Source organism: Meles meles, chromosome 8, assembly GCF_922984935.1.
Source record: "Meles meles chromosome 8, mMelMel3.1 paternal haplotype, whole genome shotgun sequence".
Classification (NCBI taxonomy): Eukaryota; Metazoa; Chordata; class Mammalia; order Carnivora; family Mustelidae; genus Meles; species Meles meles.
The window spans coordinates 72,897,786-72,917,806 of record NC_060073.1 but is presented as its reverse complement, the minus strand read 5'-3'; the positions used below and the strand labels follow the sequence as shown (position 1 = coordinate 72,917,806).

At 41.4% G+C, this 20,021-nt stretch overlaps 1 protein-coding gene and 1 long non-coding RNA gene across 3 annotated transcripts in view; one reads left to right on the top strand and one right to left on the bottom strand.

Annotated features, from left to right (window-relative positions):
* The window catches only part of LOC123948900, a 47,690-nt gene extending 45,084 nt beyond the window's left edge, over window positions 1-2,606 (top strand). The window contains exon 3 of the long non-coding RNA XR_006820000.1: window positions 2,476-2,606. This is a non-coding gene — a long non-coding RNA (uncharacterized LOC123948900). The remainder of the gene's footprint in view (window positions 1-2,475) is intronic.
* EED (embryonic ectoderm development) overlaps window positions 1-3,482 on the bottom strand; it is a 30,362-nt gene extending 26,880 nt beyond the window's left edge. The window contains exon 1 of one of the 2 annotated variants that reach the window (XM_046016065.1): window positions 2,509-3,482. In XM_046016065.1, coding sequence (XP_045872021.1) covers window positions 2,509-2,622 — 114 coding nt within the window. In that variant the 5' untranslated portion in view covers window positions 2,623-3,482. The remainder of the gene's footprint in view (window positions 1-2,508) is intronic. The other variant, XM_046016067.1, reaches the window with a different exon arrangement.
* Between the last annotated feature and the right edge of the window lie 16,539 nt (window positions 3,483-20,021).

Sequence of the window (20,021 nt, the reverse complement as noted above, 5' to 3'; positions counted from 1 at the left end):
AACACATAACTTTTAATCTCCAGCCTTTGAGTTTGAGGCCCATGCTGGATGTACAAATTAGCACTTGACCATTTTATTATTAAAGCACTCTATTAAAACAAATCTTAAATTTGTTTTGAGAAATTTTTATGACATATTTCATAATTTTATTATTTTGTTTGTAACTTTATACATTATATTTTATAAATTTAAAAATGTTGTTCTGAGAAGGCTACCCAAGATTCATTGAGGTGTTCAAGGCACTAAAAAGGCTTAAAGTCTCTATATAAATGAGGGAACCAAAATAAAGGCTTCATCTACTGTTTGTTTCTGAGTAGCTTCAGAATGCAAAGAATATATCCTCCTTAAGGGTCTACCAAAAAGGCTTTCAATTTATTTGGTCCCCTGAAATCTTCCTCAGTCTAAATAGATGATTGACATTTTCATTACATTTCTGCTTGATTATTTATTTAGTATGCGCTGGGGCCAGGAGCGAAAGTCTTCACAGTAATTCCTCTTCAGATCGCATAAATAACTCTTGTATAGTATTTCTGGGGCAGAGACTCTCTTAAGCCCTTTACCTGTATTATTTCATTTAGTCCTCACAAATACTATGTGAGGTAAATACCATTATTATCCCCATTTCTAAGAAATTAAGGAAACTAGATCAAGTACCTTGCTCAAGGTCAGGCAACCAGTAAGGAGCAGAATGGGAATTTTAACCTAACATGTGGATCCAATCTGTACTCCTAACCGCTAACCTAATCTGCACAGAAAAACTTCTATTTTTATGGTTTTTAAGATTTTATTTTATTTCTTTATTTGACAGAGAGTGCACCCACGAGCAAGGGGGTAGCAGGCAGGGGGAGAAGGAGAAGCAGACTCCCTGCTGAGCAAGGAGCCCTGCAGCACTAGCTCCCAGGACCCTGGGATCATAACCCCAGCTGAAGGCAGATATTTAAGGACTGTGCCACTCAAGTGCCCAGAAAATATTTTTAAGAAGCAGGAATAAAACAAGCTCCAAGGACTGAAATGAAGAGGATCAAAAATGTTAGAAGTACAAACCAGAAAAAGATTTTTTTTTATTTTCTTATTTTTTTAAGATTTTTTGAATTTATTTGACAGAGAAAGAGAGAGATCACAAGCAGGGAGGCAGGCAGAGGGAGAGGGGGAAGCAGGCTCCCTGCTGAGCAGGGAGCCCTGCAGCACTAGCTCCCAGGACCCTGAGATCATGCCCTGAGCCCACGGGAGAGGCTTAACCCACTGAGCCACCCAGAGCCCCCGGAAAAAGGTTTAAAGTAACATTCAACACCTAAACTTTCCAGAAACTTCAAGTCCAAATCCCCAAAACTGACAAACCCCCGAATATCTTACTTCTATCTACAAAAATTCTTTCCCATCTCTTCAGTGAAAATTTTGATTATGACACCATTCTATATATATGCTTGTTAGTTAAGTAATGATGTAGAATTTAGTAACTGGGTGTGTAAGATAGCATTTATTCCTAAAACTAGCCCAATTGAGAAAATGAAAAACTGACATCACCCCCCAACAACACTTCATAAAGATTTAAAAAATATATTCAGATATCACAGGAGGTTCACATTTGGATAACTGCCAAGACACTTTGCTGACCTTATTCGATATAAACTTAAAACTGAAAATTAACATCGCTTCACTTATTACTGGCAACTTACCTAAACACTAGATGATTACCGAGATCTATTTCAGAGTATTTTTTTTAAATATCTGATTCCAAAAATCTTACATTTGCAAAGCCACGAGCCCACACCTAAAGACATCGTCTTTACCACTGTTGCTTAAATCTTCCAAGTCATCCCCTTCATTTTAGTAAAAACTTTAAAAACAGTAACCGACTCTTCTTATTACATCAAAGGTGGTTTCCCCCTCCGACTTATAAGACGACCCTCTTCAATTCTGCTCCTCCGGAAGAAAAGCCGACTGTCAGGCATACCCCAACTCCACCCGCAGGACAGGAGCTGACATAAAATCCCACCTTTAGAAGAGTCACCCAAGCCCCCTAAGTCGAAGATCTAACTGCTCTTTCCATCCTGAAGAGTCTGTAAGGGTCGAAAAGTGACACAAACCCTAAATTCCTTAAGAGTCGCTAATTCACGCTGGCTCCTCCTTCCAACTTTCTCAGAAAAACCTCTAACTTGCCTTTTAAACTACTGGAATCTCAGATCCGCACTCTCCCCCAAATCTCCCAAAGGCCCAAACACTCCCCAACTACGCAAAAGGATCTCAGAGCGGACCCCTTCAAACCCTCCGCCCACCACGCTCTCTCTAAAACCACTCTCCTTCGCCAAGTTTTCTACTTGCTCTCGGCCCCTGCTCAAAATCCCCATAGACACAAGTTCGATTTTTTCTCCTCCACGCCCGCGTTTTCCTGAGGGTGACACCTCTCCCTCCCCCCCACAGCAGCCCGCCCGCCCCCACGCCGAGTTTAAAAAGAATTTAAAACTTTCATTCCAGAGTCCCGTCCGCACTGCTCTGGGCTGCACTCACATTCTCGTCTCCAGAGAGGTCCGGGTTGCTGTTCTCGTCGCTACTCAGCTTCTGCTTCTTGGCCGCAGGCATGTCTGTTCCCGCCGGCGCTGTCGACACTTCCCTCTCGGACATATTCCTCCGCCTCCCTCCAGGTTCCTGCCGCCTAGGGCGGGGCCTCCGCCACACCGCCGTCAAGCAAGCCCGGCCGGAGCCTGCCGCAAAGTTGCCGCTGCCGCCGCCACCTCCACCGCTCCCCCCACTGTCGCAAACCGCGCCCAGCCGCCGAGGCGGGCGTGCGTGCGACCCCGCCACACTGCTGAAAAAGGGGCGCGCGTGCGCGCCCTCCCGCGCAGCTTCCTGGCTCTTTCCCTTTCCCTGCTCCCGTTTTGCCCTTTTCCCGCCGCCCTCCCGGCAGTTTGCACGGAGAGGTGAGATCCGTTAGCTATCAAGAGCAGTATTTCGTACGTCCCCTTTCCCTACTGCCGTCTCGATAAAGATGAGGCGGAACTCAAAGGGATGCCCCCTCACCCCCTTCCTCCTTCCAAAGACGTTTCAGCCGCAATCGGCCCAATCCTTCGATCCCCGACCCGCTGCAAGGACTCGAAAGTCTGTGGAATGGACTAGACCACCGATGTTCCAGGGGATGGGGGAAGATACGAGAAGTCACCTCTTGCTTTAGCGAGTATGCCAAGTGTCCTTAATCTTGAACTCGGAGAACAAAACTCTCACATTAATCATTGGAACTGCTGAAGATCTAGTGTTTCGTTGTGAATAGGCGTTCGAAAACTGTAGAGTGCCTCTCACTTGCCTCCCCCATCTAGGAAGTGGAAGTTGCCAGTTAAGACGTGCGCATGCGCCGGGGCGTATTCTCGCGCTGGGTCGTCCAGACCCGCCTCCCCGTGCCCCTCCTCTTCGAAGTCTTGTTTGCTGAACCAGGTAGTCTTCCACCGGGTTTCCGTAGCCCGGGATGAATCTCAAAGCACGACCGAGTCATAGCGTCTGGACGCGTTCTTGATTCGTAATGGGTATTTAATATGGTGAATATTTATTTCATCAATGATTATTCTCACCCCGTTGTGCCAATATTGAGTATCATTTAATATAGGAATATCCTGCAGTTAGCATTCTAGACTCCTATGAGTTGCGGCCCAAAGTGCTCGTTTTAACTGTTAAAAATATTGTCACGGCGCTGAACAATGCCATGGCCTAAAAATCAGTGGTTAGCTCCAACTTTGTATAAGAATGTGAGACTTAAATAGCGGACAGGATTTGGGGACATACCAGATACAATGAAATTTTAGGGAAAGGCAACAAAACTGTGACTTCACCAAAATACTTGTTTTTGTTAACTATATCTGTGCGCTTGACAGGTGTCAAGTAATACTGGCGAATCTTGTGGGTTTGTTAGATGGTTCATAAGTCCCATAGTAAGCAAGAAAAGGAGAATCATGACGAGAAATAAAAGCCAGGCCCTCATCCCCTTTTTGGTAGATCTTAGTTATGACTACTTCCTGGGCTTCATTGTCCTCATGTAAAAATGAGGAAATTGGAAGCGACCTGACATTTCTCGAACACCTACTTGATAACATAAATTTTTTCAGTTAGACCTTATCACCCAATGTATAACCTGATAGAGCACCCCATCCAATAAAATTACGTGTACTTGAATTACTTCTGCATGACGCCTTAAGAGGGAGACTATCTGTTTCATTATCTGCAGATTGCAAGTCACTTTTCTTTTGGAAACCAGGAGATAACTCAGTTGAGAATGAAAAAAAGAAAGGTAAATCAGAGGAAGGGCAGAATAAGAGGTCTCTGCAATGCAGACTCGGGAAAAATAAGGAAGTTGAAAAAAATTAAAGTTCAGGTCTTAATAATAATTGCAGTTATTTATTGAACTCTTCTAATGTGCCAGACATTCCTCAGTTGGTGAGAAAGAGATGAGACTGGTATGGAGTCAGCCACTGAGAAAGTAACATGTACTTAGTATGATATATTCATGTGCAGAGACAAACTTCCCCTGTCAAGAAGATTGTGAAATTTTGCTCTACAATTACAGGATAGTTAACTAAAGCATTTCCAACCGATATTACTCTGTGTGTGTGGGATCTGTGGGAACTAGAAAATGGGAGCCAAATTCAGGTCATAAAATTAGGACAGTTGTCCAATATTTGAATAAAGGACATACATGGAAAGAAAATGCCTCTAAGCATGCATGTTATCTGTAACAAAGCAAAAATGTTTTTAAAGAATTTTATTAAAACTTTGAGGGATATTTAAAATTTTTTTCTGATGAGACAGGAATAAATGGATATTAGTTAATGCTCATTATTACCAATGTTAAAAAATTATTCTGACACTTGTTAAAATAGTAAGTAACTTTATTTAGGACTATAGGAATAGGTATCAAGACTACTGCAAAAAACATAAAACAGGGGCGCCTGGGTGGCTCAGTGGGTTAAAGCCTCTGCCTTCCGCTCAGGTCATGATCCCAGGGTCCTGGGATCGAGCCCCGCATCGGGCTCTCTGCTCCGCGGGGAGCCTGCTTCCTCCTCTCTCTCTGCCTGCCTCTCTGCCTACTTGTGATTTCTCTCTGTCAAATAAATAAAATATTTAAAAAAAAAAACAAAAAACAAAACAAAAAACGAAGAAACAAGAAAAGACTATTGTCGACAGGAAAGAGATAGGGCTCAACTCCAAAATGCAGCAAGGACAAGTGGCGATTTATAATCAAGGAGGAGAGATGGGGGTGAAGGAGCTTAAGGACGTACCACCCACAATATGCTTTTTGGGTTATATCGGTTATTTTGAGCTGAAGTCACTTGAACAAAAGGCTTTCTCTGAACTCCTCTTAACTGCCTAAAGACAGATCATCCAAAAAGAGTGCAATTGTCATAAATACCCTCTCCAGGAGTTTCATCAACCAGAGAAGATTGACTCTTACCACAGAAGAGGAGACTAGAAGTCACACCACATCCAGACACACTTTGTCATGAACTCTCGGATCTCCCATTGATTGTAAGGGCCTATTCATCTTCAAAAAAAATCATTTACTCTCCCCTGTGTGACATACATCTCCCATCCCCTTCCCCTACTGAGACGGTATAAGCTCAAATCTCAGTTTTGGGTATTCACTTTTTGTTCCCTATGGTGACCCTGTGCATGTTATATTAAAAATTAATAAATTTGTATACCTTCTCTACTAACTTTGATATGCACAGCTATCCAACCTGGGAGGGTAGAGGGAAAGGCTTTCCTCCCCTGTGGGAAGGAAGAGGGTAGATGAAAACTTCATAGAAAGAAACATTCAGAGTAGGAGGATTCTTTTTTTTTTTTTTTAAGACTTTATCTATTTGACACAGAGAGAGAGGTCACAAGTAGGCAGAGAGGCAGGCAGAGAGAGAGGAGGAAGCAGGCTCCCCGCTGAGCAGAGAGCCCTGTGCGGGGCTTGATCCCCAGACCCAGAGATCATGACCTGAGGCGAAGGCAGAGGCTTAACCCACTGAGCCACCCAGGTGCCCCTCTTTATAACTTTTTTGATGAACGTGCCATGGTAATAAAAATGTTAACAATGAGGGAAACTGAGTAAGGGGTATACAGGAAGTCTCTGTGCTATCTTTGCAACTTTTCTGTAAAATTATCCCTCACATGCCAAAAATCCTGTTTTTTCTTTCAAAACTTTGTTTAAATTCTAATTAGTTAACATATAGTGTAATTTTGGCTTCAGGAGCAGAATTTATAAATAACACCCAGTGCTCATCACAAATGCCCTCCTTAATGCCCATCACCCATTTAGCTCATCCCCCACCCAATACCCTCCATCAACCCAGTTTGTTCTCTATAATTAAGAGTCTCTTACCGTTTGCTTCCCTCTCTCTTTTTTCAAAAACCCTATTTTAAAAAAAAAATCTATCTCATTGGACTATGGCAAATGCTAGTCAGAAATACCCTTAGCCTTCAAATAAAGGGTTCATTTATTTTGGAAAAACTTTCAAAGATCATTTATTTATAAAGAAAAGAAACTTAACAGCCTCCCTTCGTATTGTCTCCTAGTATCATGCAAGCTTCAAATCAGGAAATGAGTTTCAAAAGCTAAATTAAATCCTTCCCATTTCAGTTGAAGTCTATTTCTCATTCATTCAACATTTTTTCTGTCTCCTCTGCTTCATAAATAGCAGCTGTTCATCATCACTCAGGCACTGTGTAATCATACGCTTGCAGATCCAGTTTTCTATGAACTGAACATCATATGGCTTCTTTGAACACTTTAAAATCAATCAGGAGGAATTTACTGAATGCCATTTATGTGCAAAACATTATGGTAATTGGGTGTGGGGGTAGGGATTAAAAAGGGAAAAGTAAGGCACAGTCCCTGCCTTCAAAAAGCCTAATATTCCTCCAGCATTAAAAAAATGTCTCATGCAGACTTTCTGCCTGCATTTTGAGACTAGCTCTTCCCAAGAAGGTGCCGGGGCTGGAGGAAAGCCATCAGAGTCATGGATTCTTGTCAGCCCTGACATTCTAATCCTTGGGACCTTGCCTGGCTCAGTGTAATCCTGTCCCCAGAATGCGTCTTCTAAAGCTCTCCAGCTGAGGGAGGGTGTCCCCCCCCAACTTCTCTCTTGGGGGTGTTAATAACCTCAGCATACCCAGGCTCAACAGCACACTTCAAGGCTCTTTCCAAATACAGGAGGTAGATGGGGTTTTGCTACCTCATCCCAGCTTTGCAGGTGAATGAAGGAAGTCAGGAAGATGGAGTGAGGAGTGTAGAGCATGTCCCCAGGGGTGAGATATTCCTAGACTGCAATTCAACTTCTCATCAGTATCTTACCTGGCATTCTTCTCTCCAAATGTCCCAAATGTGATCTTAATATCTTTGCCTCAATGAAAGCCTCTGAAGGGAGATGCCAGTTATTAATGAGAGCTGTTGAGTCCCCTCGTTTCCTGATTTGGATAAGCTGCCCCTTGCCTCAGTTGGCTACGTGAAACCAAATGGAGCTGCCTGGTTATATTAATATCATTTTTTCCTCCTCACACTCCCTTTTTGATTTTCCTAATGTTTTCTTTCCTTCAGCCTGATTCATCCTCTTTTTTGGTCACTATGGATCTGTAAAATATTTCCCTTTTCATCTGTTAGGAATACTGACCAACTACAATATAAGCCAAAATATTCTCTGATTGCCCCGTACTTTCCCAAGATTTTAGATTAAAAGTTGAAAGATTGTGTTCCTATACCACTGAGGAAAAACAGGTTAACCCTTCAGAAGTGAACTTATACTCTAAAATTTAGGTGATTTGCATGTAAATTATAACCTACCCATTATCTAGGTGCTTTTGGGGAAGGCTTAAACCATAAAAGCAGAGGTTGAGAAATTACAGCTTGTAGAGGCTGCTTTCAGGCAACCAACGCAAGCAATGGAAACCCGAGTATGGTAAAAGGGCCCACACTGACCACCAGGCCATTGGGCAAATCGCCCCAAAATAACCATAAGCCCTAGCTGACCAATGGGTTACTTACACCTAGGCACAGATACGAAAAAAGGAAAATTCATAGATTCCCATACCTCCTCACCTTGCCCCTTCACTAAGCTCCCCACCACTGGTCAACAGTCTCACCTCTGCTGCTTGGCCTGTGTTCCCTTGCAATATATTCAATAAACTTTTGTCTCCTTCATTCTGGTCGATTCTTTCACCCCCTGAGCTGCTGGCCTCCACCTCATCAGGTCACCCCACATCTGGTGGACCCTGCATTTGGTGGGGAGCCTTTGTCGGCCGCCGCCCTCCCCAGATTCTCCAGAAATTTCTCAGGACTTTCCTTTTGTTGACCAATTCTAGTACTTTTCCTGGAATTGACAACCTCTGGCCGAAGTTGTCAGCAAGGGTCTGAAGCCCCAGGGGGAACCAGCGGGACTGATCTTGCTGGAAATGGTGAGGGATTTCCCCTCCTGTCCTTTGGAGGGATCCTTCCCTCCCTCTCCTTTGCCGCCCATCAGCAGTCTAATCCTGCTTATGGGTCAAATGTTTGACGGCCACCTATTTTTGTAAATAAAATTCTAATGGAACACAGCCATGTCGGTTGCGTATTATTTATGGCTTCTTTTGTGCCACAACAGCAGAGCTGACAGAAATTATATGGTCCTTGAAGCCTGAAACATTTGATACCTGGTCTTGAACTGAGGAAGTTGGCTGACATATGACTTAGGCAGAGGTCAGAGTTTTCTACTTCTGAATAATTACCCGAGTGGAGAGGTGGTCATCTTTAAATCTCTGTGACATCTCCAGAGGCCCTGTGACATGAATGCCCTGCAGTCCATGACAGAGGGATCACAGTCCTTAGAGCTTTGTTGGGGGCAGGGGTGAATCCATCTACCATTGAGCTGCTACATGATTTGAGGCAATTGTTTCTAGCTTCCCTGGAGCGTCTTGGAGAAAGGCACCAAATGCTTTGAGTAGAAAAGGATTATCTGATACAGGCATTAAATTAGGATAATTCACCCTCAGACTAGTTCTCTGATCTCTGGCTCCTTGCACCATCTTCACTGGTTGGTTCTTCTAGCTGAATGTGGAGGTGATCTCTAGCACCTGCATTTCAGGAATGCTCCCTGCAGGGGGCAGTAAAGGCCACTAGTGAGCAAAGCAGACCGCTGGAGAGCTAGGAGTATTCACTGACAAGGGCAGGAGAAGAGTACAAATGGAAGTAGCCGCCCTAGAGGCAGGTTGTCAGCTCAGTACCCCCAACCATGGGACCCGTGGGGCCCGGGGCGGAAAATGAACATTTCCAATACTTGGTTACTTCATCTCTGAAATAAGGTAATAGTACTACCTAATTCATAATATATTTAATGCCCCTAGTACTCTACCTGGCATAATACATGGGATCCTTTAATATTATTTATGTAATCATTTAAAAAGCATATTGAGAAAAAAAACCCACAGGAAACTGCCTTTAAAAAAAAAAAAAGCATATTACAACACTGTATAGACTTTGGCCCTAATCCTGTTAAACATATGTACACACCCATATAGACAGTGGAAAAGATACATGAAGATACTCAGAAGCCATCTTAGGATAATGGGGGTTATGAGTCATTGATAGATTTTCTTGTACCTTCCTGCCATTTTGCAATTTTCTGCACAGAGCCTAGGTTTTATTATCAGAAAAGAAAAACCGAAAGGATAATCGTGACCTAGTTTTTTCAAGAACTTCCTAGAGGACAGGACAGTGAGACTGGGGAAGCACCTCCAGGCCAGAACCACCAGACAAATCACCATCTTGGGTTGTGCTCTGCGGTGCAGGGACTGGGACAACTTGGCATTATGTGCAGTGATCTCCCAGAGCAAGGGACTCGATCTTCTTGCTTAGTTTCTTCATAGTTCTCCCTGTAGGAAATACATGGCCCTCCCAAGGCAGGCACAGTTCTGCTCTGGCTCTCCGGGGCCTGGGTCTCTGAGACCAGACCCATCTTCTTGCCTTGCAAGACAGACATGGTGACAGGTTTATTTTCTGGCTTCTCTCCAGGACTCAGCAAGGAGACCCACCTGGCCCTTCTTGCAGGAGTGCTAATGAGGTTCCAGAAGCATTTCTGACCCCTCATTAAGCCTCTTCCCCAGGAATATGACAATTGAAAGAACCAGGGGAGGAAAAGAAAAAGGAACTTGGGTGCTTTTCATGAGGGAATGCAGCAAGCCCAAGGGAAGTGTTGTTGCTGACAGGTGACAGGCGGGGTAGCCTTTCATGACTTTGTCCTGCTTGATCCCATGGAACCTGCTCCCTGGGTCACTGTACTGGAACAGGAAAGGCATCTCTCGGGGCAGCCCAGAGCCCAGTGTCAGGGCCTTCTTAGCCCGAGGCTGAGCTCTAGCAGTCCCTCTTTGGCTTTGAGGATATGGGGAGAACAGGACACATCAACTTCCTAAGGTGACTGGGCATGTCTGGGTCCCCACCTGTATTTACCACTATGGTGACCTACACTAGGAAGTCTCTGCCCTGTGCCTCTCTTCACTGGACCACTCAGATCATGCATGCATTTTTTTTTTCTTTCCTGGCTGATCATTTGTATTCCCCCAAACAAAATAACTTTATTGTTTTTCTAGTTAAAAAAAAAAAAAATGATGCTACGAGAAGCCTGGGTGGCTCAGTTGGTTAAGCATCTGACTCTTGATCTCAGCTTGATCTCAGCCTTCATTTCAGGGTCATGAGTTCAAGCGCTGCATTGGTCTCCATGCTGGGTGTGGAGCCTACTTTAAAAAATAATAATAAAATAAATTTTATAAAATTATGTTTAAAAAATCCAACTATTGATGAAAATGTGAAAAAGGCAAGTCACAGAACAATAAGGAGAGTGGGGTTGCATTTAAAAAAATAAGAAAAAATAATGAATTTGATTACATATGCTTAGAAGAAAATCTTAAAGAATGCACGTCAAATATTAACAGTAGTTATACCTGAAAAATAGGACTGGTGGGGAAAGAGAGTTTCATTTTTGTCTTTATATGCTTCTCTGTTGTTTGAATATCTTATAATAAGCCTGTTTTACTTTGCAAGTTAAGTAAGTATATAATTAAAAATGAAAAATAAACATTGTCTAACCTCCCCACCAAATGTCTCATGCATTTAATAGACATTTACTGATTACCCACTATGTGTCAGTCACTATTCTCAGTGTGGGGAATACATGATAATAAGAAAACCAGACACTTTTCTACTGTCACAGAGTTTACTGCCTAGTGGGGGAAACAAACATTAACAAAATAATCACACAGATAAATGTAAAATTACAGCTGTGATAAATATTATGAAGGGGAAGTATAAGGTCAGGACTGCTGCTAGCCCATATCATTCCGTGTGTTATTTTTTAAAAGGTGTCTCCTTGGACAAAAACAGCCCAAAGTAGGCAGAGCTTAGCAAGCACAGTATGCCTCTGATGAATTAGAAAAAGGCACCCCTTCTAGACTGACACAGCCCTGCTCCACATGCAGCTTTGTGAGTGGAGTGAAAACTGGATTTCATCTACTAGCATTTCAGCTGGGAAACCTTATTTAGATGAACATCCTGCACAACTGTACCCAGCAGCCCTACAAAAGGTTCCATGGACATCTATAATGAAATGGGATTTGAGAGGATTTCTTTGAGAAACAGACAGAAGAGTGAGAGCTGAAAGAAGAATGGGAGCTAACCAGGTGAAAGGGAAGAAAGAGAAACATTCTTAGGGAGTGGTAATATCATGTGCAAAGGCCCTGGGGTGGGATAGGAATATATGCCTTTGGGGAACTGAAAGGTAATTGCTGGTGAAGGACTGAAAAAGTGACAGGAGTGGTGGTAACAGTTTATTCTAGAAAAGTAGGTGGGAGATCAGATCCACAAGGGCCTTATAGAGATCTTAAGATTGATAGGCAAAAACACTTCTGCTGATAAGACATATACAGAAGGAATTAAAATAGCAATACTTTACTTTAATTTCCTGTTGGTATTTCATTTATATAGTGAAATGCACTGGTCTTAAGTATACAGTTTGGGCACCTGGGTGGCTCAGGCATTAAGCGTCTGCCTTTGGCTCAGGTCATTATCCCAGCGTCCTGGGATCAAGCCCCATATTGGGCTTGAGCCCCACGTTGGGCTCCCTCTTCTGTGGGAAGCCTGCTTCTCCCTCTCCCACTCCCCCTGCTTGTGTTGCCTCTCTCGCTATGTCTCTCTGTCAAATTAAAAAAAAAAAAAGTCTTTAAATATACAGTTTGATGAGGTTTTGTTTTATTTTTTTAAATGGGCTCCAAAACAGGATTGAACTCATAACCCTGAGTTCAAGACCTGAGTCAAGATCAAGAGTCGGATGCTTAGCCCACGGAGCCACCCAGGCATCCCCAGGTTTATGAGTTTGACATAGGCATAAACTCCTGTAATCTGTTTCCAATCAAGACATAGAACTCCATGTGTGTTTCTAACAAACTCAATGTGATGTCTGTGCTGCAGATCCAGGGTGCATACTTTGAGAACTACTGGTCTAGAGGATAAAATAAAAAATGTGTCATAAATAGTTTCTAGAAGTTTATTCATTCAGTAAACATTTCCTTTAATTACCTACCTGCTGTTTGCCAGGCATTTTCTAGGTGCTGGTGATCCAAAAAGAATTAAAACCTTCCACCTCTTCTCTAGTAACTTATAGTCTGGTAAGGATGACCTAGGTAAGTCAACTGGGTATTTCTAGTTGTCTGAGAAAGTCTGCTCCCTAAATAATGGACAAGATATTTTTTTTTTAATTTTTTTATTTATTTGACAGAGAGAAATCACAACTAGGCAGAGAGGTAGGCAGAGAGAGAGGAGGAAGCAGGCTCCCCGCGGAGCAGAGAGCCCGACGTGGGGCTCGATCCCAGGACCCTGGGATCATGACCTGAGCCGAAGGCAGAGGCTTTAACCCACTGAGCCACCCAGGCGCCCCTGGACAAGATATTTTAAAAGAGAAAATATTCTTGGTTTCCAAAGTAGATAAACCACTAAGTAGAAAACAAGGCTGTATAATGGATCCTATCCTAGTCATGGGATTCCTCACTGCCACACTGAATGAACAGATGATCAGTAAGATCTACTTTACCGAGTGTTTTCCATGTGTCCAGTACAAAGTGCAAAGTACTTTCCATGTAGCTTGACATTGAATCTTCTCAATAACTCTGTGAAGCAAGGACTGTCTTGTCTATATTTTATGGGTAAGGCAACTATATAGTCCAGAGAAGTTAAGGGACTAGACAAAGGCCACTCAATGAGTAGGTGAAGGAATCAGAATTCAAACTCAGATCTGGTTGACCCAAGTGCTGGTCCACTTGCAGCCTTCTAGCAGAAAGCAACCTTCACGAATCATTTCAGTGCTAAAATTCTAACAAGTCCTATAGTAGAAATAGTCAATACAGAACACAGTACTATGATAGGACAGCTAGGGCAGGAAATAACTTTAACTGGGTGGAAATGCAAGAAGTCCTCATGAAAAGATGGGAATTAGCTTGGAAAATAAATTTTTGTCAGTGTTTCCCTAATGAAGTCTGAGAGGCAGAGATAATCTAGTGGAAGCAAATGCTGTATTCTGAACATTAGAAAAGCACACCGTTGTAGACAAAGGAGAGATTATTGGGATCACCTCTAGTCTGCATGAAATTTCCCTAGTGATTATACAGTGCTTCTGCTTACTAAGTACTACCTTACCTTTGTCACTTCAGCTTTCTGGTTTCCTTGCTAACAGGAAGAAAGGGCCCTAAAGAGCAGATATTTGAATTTTAGTCACTGCAGAGGAATATTCCACAGCATTACTTTGACACTTGGGTACATGGTTTGTAAATAGGTATCTTGTTCATTTGGGAGGGGCCGGATTGTGAAAAGCCTTATGCCACTGGTCTGGAAGTAATGGTGGCCAAAGAGTTTTCTCTGTGGCAGACATCAGGGAGTAAGGTTGGAGGCAGTGAGGTGAGCTCCAAGGCGATTGCAACACTACAGACCTGGGATAAGGCAGTGCCAATGAAGATGGATGGGAAGTAAGGGGCTGTTTCCAGATGCATTTAAAGAAATATACCCAGGACGCCTGGATGGCTCAGTCAGTTGAGCGTCTGACTCTTAATTTCAGCTCAGGTCATGATCTCAGGGTCGTCTGATCAAGCCCCGCATTGGACTCCTCACTCAGTGCGGAGCCTGCTTGTTCCTCTCCCTTGGCCCCTCCAACTCCCACCCCCTGCCGCCCCTGCACTCATGTGCTCTCGCTTTCAAATAAATAAATAAATAAATAAATAAAATATTTTAAGAAGATTTTTAAAAATCTTTTTTAAAAAGATTTTATTCATTTATTTGACAAAAGAGAGAGAAAAAAAGAGAGCACAAGCAGGGGGAGAGGGAGAAGTAGACTTCTTGCTGAGCCAGGAGCCTGATGTGGGACTCAGTCCCAGAACCCGCAGATCATGACCTGAGCCGAAGACAGATCCTTAACTGACTGGCCCACCCAGGCGCCCCTGAATAAATAAAATCTTAAAAAAAAAAAAGGAACTATAACCAACAGGACTCAGTAATTCATGGAATGTAATGGTGGAGAGACATAGCATGACTCAGGTTTAGAGTCTGGCTGACTTCCTGGTTGATGATATCTCTAAATAAGACAGGGAACATAGGAGGAGAAGCAGGTGGAATTTTTAGCTTTAAGCATTGAGCAGATAGACATGTAATTTTATTTCTCCCAAATCTAAATATAGTCTCCAAGGGCAAATGCAAATGACAATGGTATTATTAGTGTAAGGGAAGAGTTAGTTCAAAAAATGGAGATAATTCTAATGTTTTGTTCTTTCAAAAGAGTCTTGTGTGAGCATTAAATAAGACAGTATGTGTGGAAGATCTTGAAACATTATTGCATGGAAAATTACAAAATGATATATTAATTTTGATTAGTGAAATAAAAGATTGCTCTTGCTTTAAAAACCAGCCTTGGTTTTAAAAATAGTATCATTTTATATGCAATTTCCCCCTTATACAATTTTGAAAAAAAAAAGTATGAAGTGTGAAGAAAAAGATAATTGGGATTATAAATGACTATCTTCTGAGACTCTCAGTGCCCTTTTCGAATGTAAATCAAAACCAGCAATGTCCCAGGTGCCTGGACTCAGTGGGTTAAGCAGGTATCTTCGGCTCGGGTCATGATCCCTGGGTCCTGGGATGGAGCCCCACATCGGGGTCCCTGCTCAGCAGGCGTCTGCTTCTCTCTCTCTCTCTCTCTGCCTCTGCCCCCCCCCCCCCGCTCCTGCTCTCTTTCAAATAAATAAACAAAATCTTTAAAACAAAAAACAAAACAAAAAAACAGTGATGTCCCTACTTGAAAACACTAAGACAAAAAGAATCAAGAAAGTTGAACTAATAATCACTATTCATCAAAGGCTTGCTATATACAAGACACACTGCAGGATATGTTTCATTTAATCTTCACAACATCCTTGCTCCTCTATTTTACAGATGAGGAAGATGGGATGGAGAAATGAAATTACTAGCTCAACACAGAGGTGGCGAGTGGTGAAGTTAGGTGTGAACGCACACAGCCTAGCCATGTGTACTGAGCTCTTCAACCCTGTGCCATGTGGCTTCCTACTGTGTCAAGAGCATGTTTATCCCTGGGGGAGATGGACCTGAGTAATATTCTTTATTTCTCTCTTTCTGCTTCTCTGTATTTGGTAGTAAGCATACATTCCTTTGAGGTTATGAGAAAAGGGATATTTTAATTTAAAAAGCAGTCAGATAAATGAAATTTATTTTAAATAGCCCAATTCTCATGCAGTTCCTGAAAAGAACACCACTCTATCTAATTCTGATTTGAAGCATAGGTACACTGCTGTTTAAAGACCGAGTTTTGTCTGGTGTGTGGTTCATGGTGTGTGCTTAATTCTCTGAAAAATAGACGACGGTTATTGCCAGGTTAATTAACTGTCATTATCTTAGGGTCTGGACTATTACAGATAAATGTGCAATTCTGAAATAAAACTTAAGCTGTCAAAGCCAGAGAAAAAGGAGTGTGGGTTTGTTTTGTTGTTTTTTAACATTTGTAACCTTTAAATTGTCTGAAAAATTGTTAATCAAGCTTAAGAATTCTCTATTATCTACAAGTTAAAGCCAGCCCTCAGATCGGATGTTTAAAAGAAATGAGAGGTTAGCCTCTTCGAAGTGCAAAACTGCCTTCTAATTCTCTTTGTGAGTATTCGGTTTTTCTCTTTCCCCTGTTCATCTTGGTTTGTTATTGTATGATGTCTCAGGGGCATTACTTTGTTGGATCAGATAGTGCTGTTTTTGTTGGAATAAGGCAACATCAGGGATGTTTTTCTGTTGAAAGGATAATTAGATAGATTAAATTACGTGGACTTTGCAAAACAACATGAGGCACTTAAAGGGAAACAAAAAACAAAACAAAAAAACCCCTTTAATACAGGTTACGCCTGGATCCCCTGAACTTGACACAATCCTCCATTGGTACATACAACCAAGGCACAGAAAGAAATAGACTTTAATGCAAATACGCTTTATACAAAATTACGTGCTGCTTTTGGTTTGAAGATATGTATGTATTTAAAAGTGTCTGAGAGAGTGTAAACCTGGCGATTCACAGACCTGTACCCCTGGGGATAAAAATACATTATATGTTTAAAAAATAAGAAATAAATAAAAAAATTTTTTTAAAAGTGTCTGAGAGAACATTGAATAGGTTTAAGGTACACAGCAGGTTTTTTTTCAAGTGAATATGAGTAAAAATAAATGTGTTTAAAAAGGGAATAGGAACTGAATCAGAAACTGTACCTTCTGAATTTACTCCAAATTGGATCCTTTATTTTATTTCTTCAATAGAACAAAAAGTGACTTCTGGTTCTTAGGACAAAAACTTGTTGGAGCTAAGTTCAAGCATCCAGAAGGCTCAGAGTGAAGACTGCGAGTTGAGGTTTTGATGAGTAAATGAATCAGAAGCACAGGGATTATGTGCACATGAGTTTAAATGTGCAGAGGAAAGACATTCAGTTAAAAGCTCAGGGGCATTCTAGGGGCACCTGGGTGGCTCAGTGGGTTAAACCTCTGCCTTCGGCTCAGGTCAAAATCTCAGGGTCCTGGGATTTGGGTCCTGGGATCGAGCCTTGCTTCAGGCTCTCTGTTCAGTGGGGAGCCTGTTCTCCCCTCTCTCTTTGCCTGCCTCTCTACCAACTTGTGATCTTTCTCTCTGTCAAATAAATAAATAAAATATTAAAAAAAAAAAAAGCTCGGGGGCATTCTAAAACTCAAATACTTGAAATATTTGAGATTTGAGGTATGCATTAATGAAACCATGGCTATCCATCTCCAGGGTAAATGTGATAATATGGCAAATGTGGAAATGTCGATAAATTTGTTTTTATGCCCATGACTAAGGATGCTAGAGGGGCGCCTGCATGGCTCAGTTAGTTAAGCATCTGCCTTCCACTCAGGTCATGATCCCAAAGTCCTGGGATCGATGGAGTCCTCTGCTCTCCAGGGAGTCTGCTTCTCTCTCTGCCCCTTTTCTCACTTGTTCTCTTAATCTCACCCCCCACCTCTCTCACTCAAATAAATAAATAAAAATCTTAAAAAAAAAAAAAAAAGAATAAGGACACTGTGTTAGTCAAGGTTCTCCAGCGAAATGAAACCAATATAGAGAGAAATAGAAAGAATTTGGGGGAGAGTTAAGGAATTGGTTCACTCAGTTATGGAGACTGGAAAGTTTAGTCTGCAGTTCAAGTTCAAAGGCCATCAGCTAGCAGAATATCCTCTCACTTCCTGGAGGAAAATCTTTTGTTCTACTCAGGCCTTCAGGTGATTGGTTGAGGCCCACCCACATTATGGTGGGCATTCTCCTTTATTCAAAATCCATTGATTTAAATGTTAATGTCATCCAAAACACCCTTACACAAGCATCCAGAATTTTGTTTGATCATATATCTGAGCACCGTAGCCCGGCCAGATTGATACATAAAATTAATCATCACAGATGTCGAGTTGGCTGATTTTTGTCTTCTTGATAAATCAATGCCATTTCAGGTGAATGGATAAAATCCACCAGCAAACTTTTAGAGCTGGAAAGGGCACAGGAGACCTTCCAATGGTATTTCTCAGTGGGGATGCAATTAGCATTGGGGGGCCAGAGTAATTTTTGTATGTGTGCCGTTGTCCCAATCATGGAAAAGCATTTACCACCCCTGACCCTAACCTCTGGTTGTAAATACCTCTCCCAATCAATGCACCAGCTACAAAACCATCCCAAAGGTTTCCAAACACTCTAAGGTGGGCATAACACTCTTCATGAAGGATTATCCTCTACTCTCTTTTAGAGTAGGAAATATATTTGACAAGGTTACCTTTTTAGTATATCTCATATGTGGACTATTCCTCTTATTTCTGACTTGACAGTATAATTAATTGTATCAGATTATTTCATAGTAAATAATGTGTGACTCTATAATTACACTACCTAAAATAGGTTTAAAATGAAAACTCTCATTAGTATAACAAGTTATACTGTGCAAAAATGGGTAAGGATTTCAGTCATAAAACTACCAGGATTTGAATAACAAATGTATGTATTTTTGGTATTAAGCTAAATGTATGGATAAGTTTTTTTAAAAATGTGGCTTTGAAAAATTTTTGAAAAACCGATTAGTTGGGGAAGTATTAATTCAAAGCTTGTATACATACTGAATGTGACCATCCGTTCTGTGTCCCTTCTGAAAGGGAGCATTTCTGGAGTGACAGCTTTATTTTGGTTAACTAAACCTCACTCTTTAGATATGAACTTAGATGTTACTTGCTTCAGGAAGTGGTCACAAGGCAAATGTACTTCGTTGACATCTCCTATTCTTCTGCTCACAGAAATCATCTTCATAAACTATAGCTGGCCTTTCCACTTCCCTCACTGAACTGAATGAAGGCTCTGTGAGGTCAGGAACTGTGTGAAGATTGTTTGCCTGCCTTTGTACTCTCAACATGGAGTCAAATGTCTGGCACATAGTAGAAGCTCAATAAATATGTGTTGGATCAGTGAATGAGAAGCAGCACAAAGAAAGCAAACTTCTAACTTTATTGAAAATTATGCACATTATTTTCCACTGTGAAGCCTAGGGAACAGTAATATTTTATCATCTGTGCGTTCTACCACTCCTCAGCATTGCACCTGGCATGCCTAGTGTCTCTCATGTTTTATAGAGGTACAATTTATATACAATAAAGTGCCTTCATTTAAAGTACACAGTGAGTTTTGACGCCACCAAGACATAGAACACTTCCATCATCCCAAAAGTTCCCTTTAAACACATCTTCCCCTCTCCACCTCCAACCTAGGTAAACAGACTTGCTTCCTATCAGTATAGATTAGTTTGTCTTTTCTAGAATTTTATATAAATGCATATGTCGCTTGCTCCTTTTTATTGCTGAGTATTTTATTAAATGAATATGTAATAATGTGTTTACCCATTTCCTGTTGATGGACAATTGGGTTGTTTATATTTGGGGGCTATTATATGAATAAAGCTGCTATGGACATTCATGGACAAGTCTTTATATGGACATATTTTTAAATTTCTCATGGACAAATTGCCTAGGAGTGGAATTCTAGGTTATATGGCAAGTATATGTCTAACTTAATAAGGGACTATCAAACCATTTTCAAAAGTGGCTGTAGCGTATTTTCATTACCACCATCCACATATGAGAGTTCTATTTGTTTTATATACTTCCCAGCAGTTGGTATTGTCAGTCTTTTAAATTTTAGCCATTTTGGTGGTTATGTGGTAGTATCTTACTATGGTTTTAATGTCCATTTCCCTGAAGACTAATGATGTTGAAAATTCATTGATTATCCATATATCTTCTTTGATGAAGTGTCTATTCAAGTCTTCAGATTTTTAAAAGCTGTTTGCCCTTTCTTTTATTGAGTTGTAAGAGTTCTTTACACAGTCTAGATACAAATCTATTGGCTGATATACAAAAAAATGTTTTCCCTAGTCTATGACAGTTTTTTCACTTTGCTAAT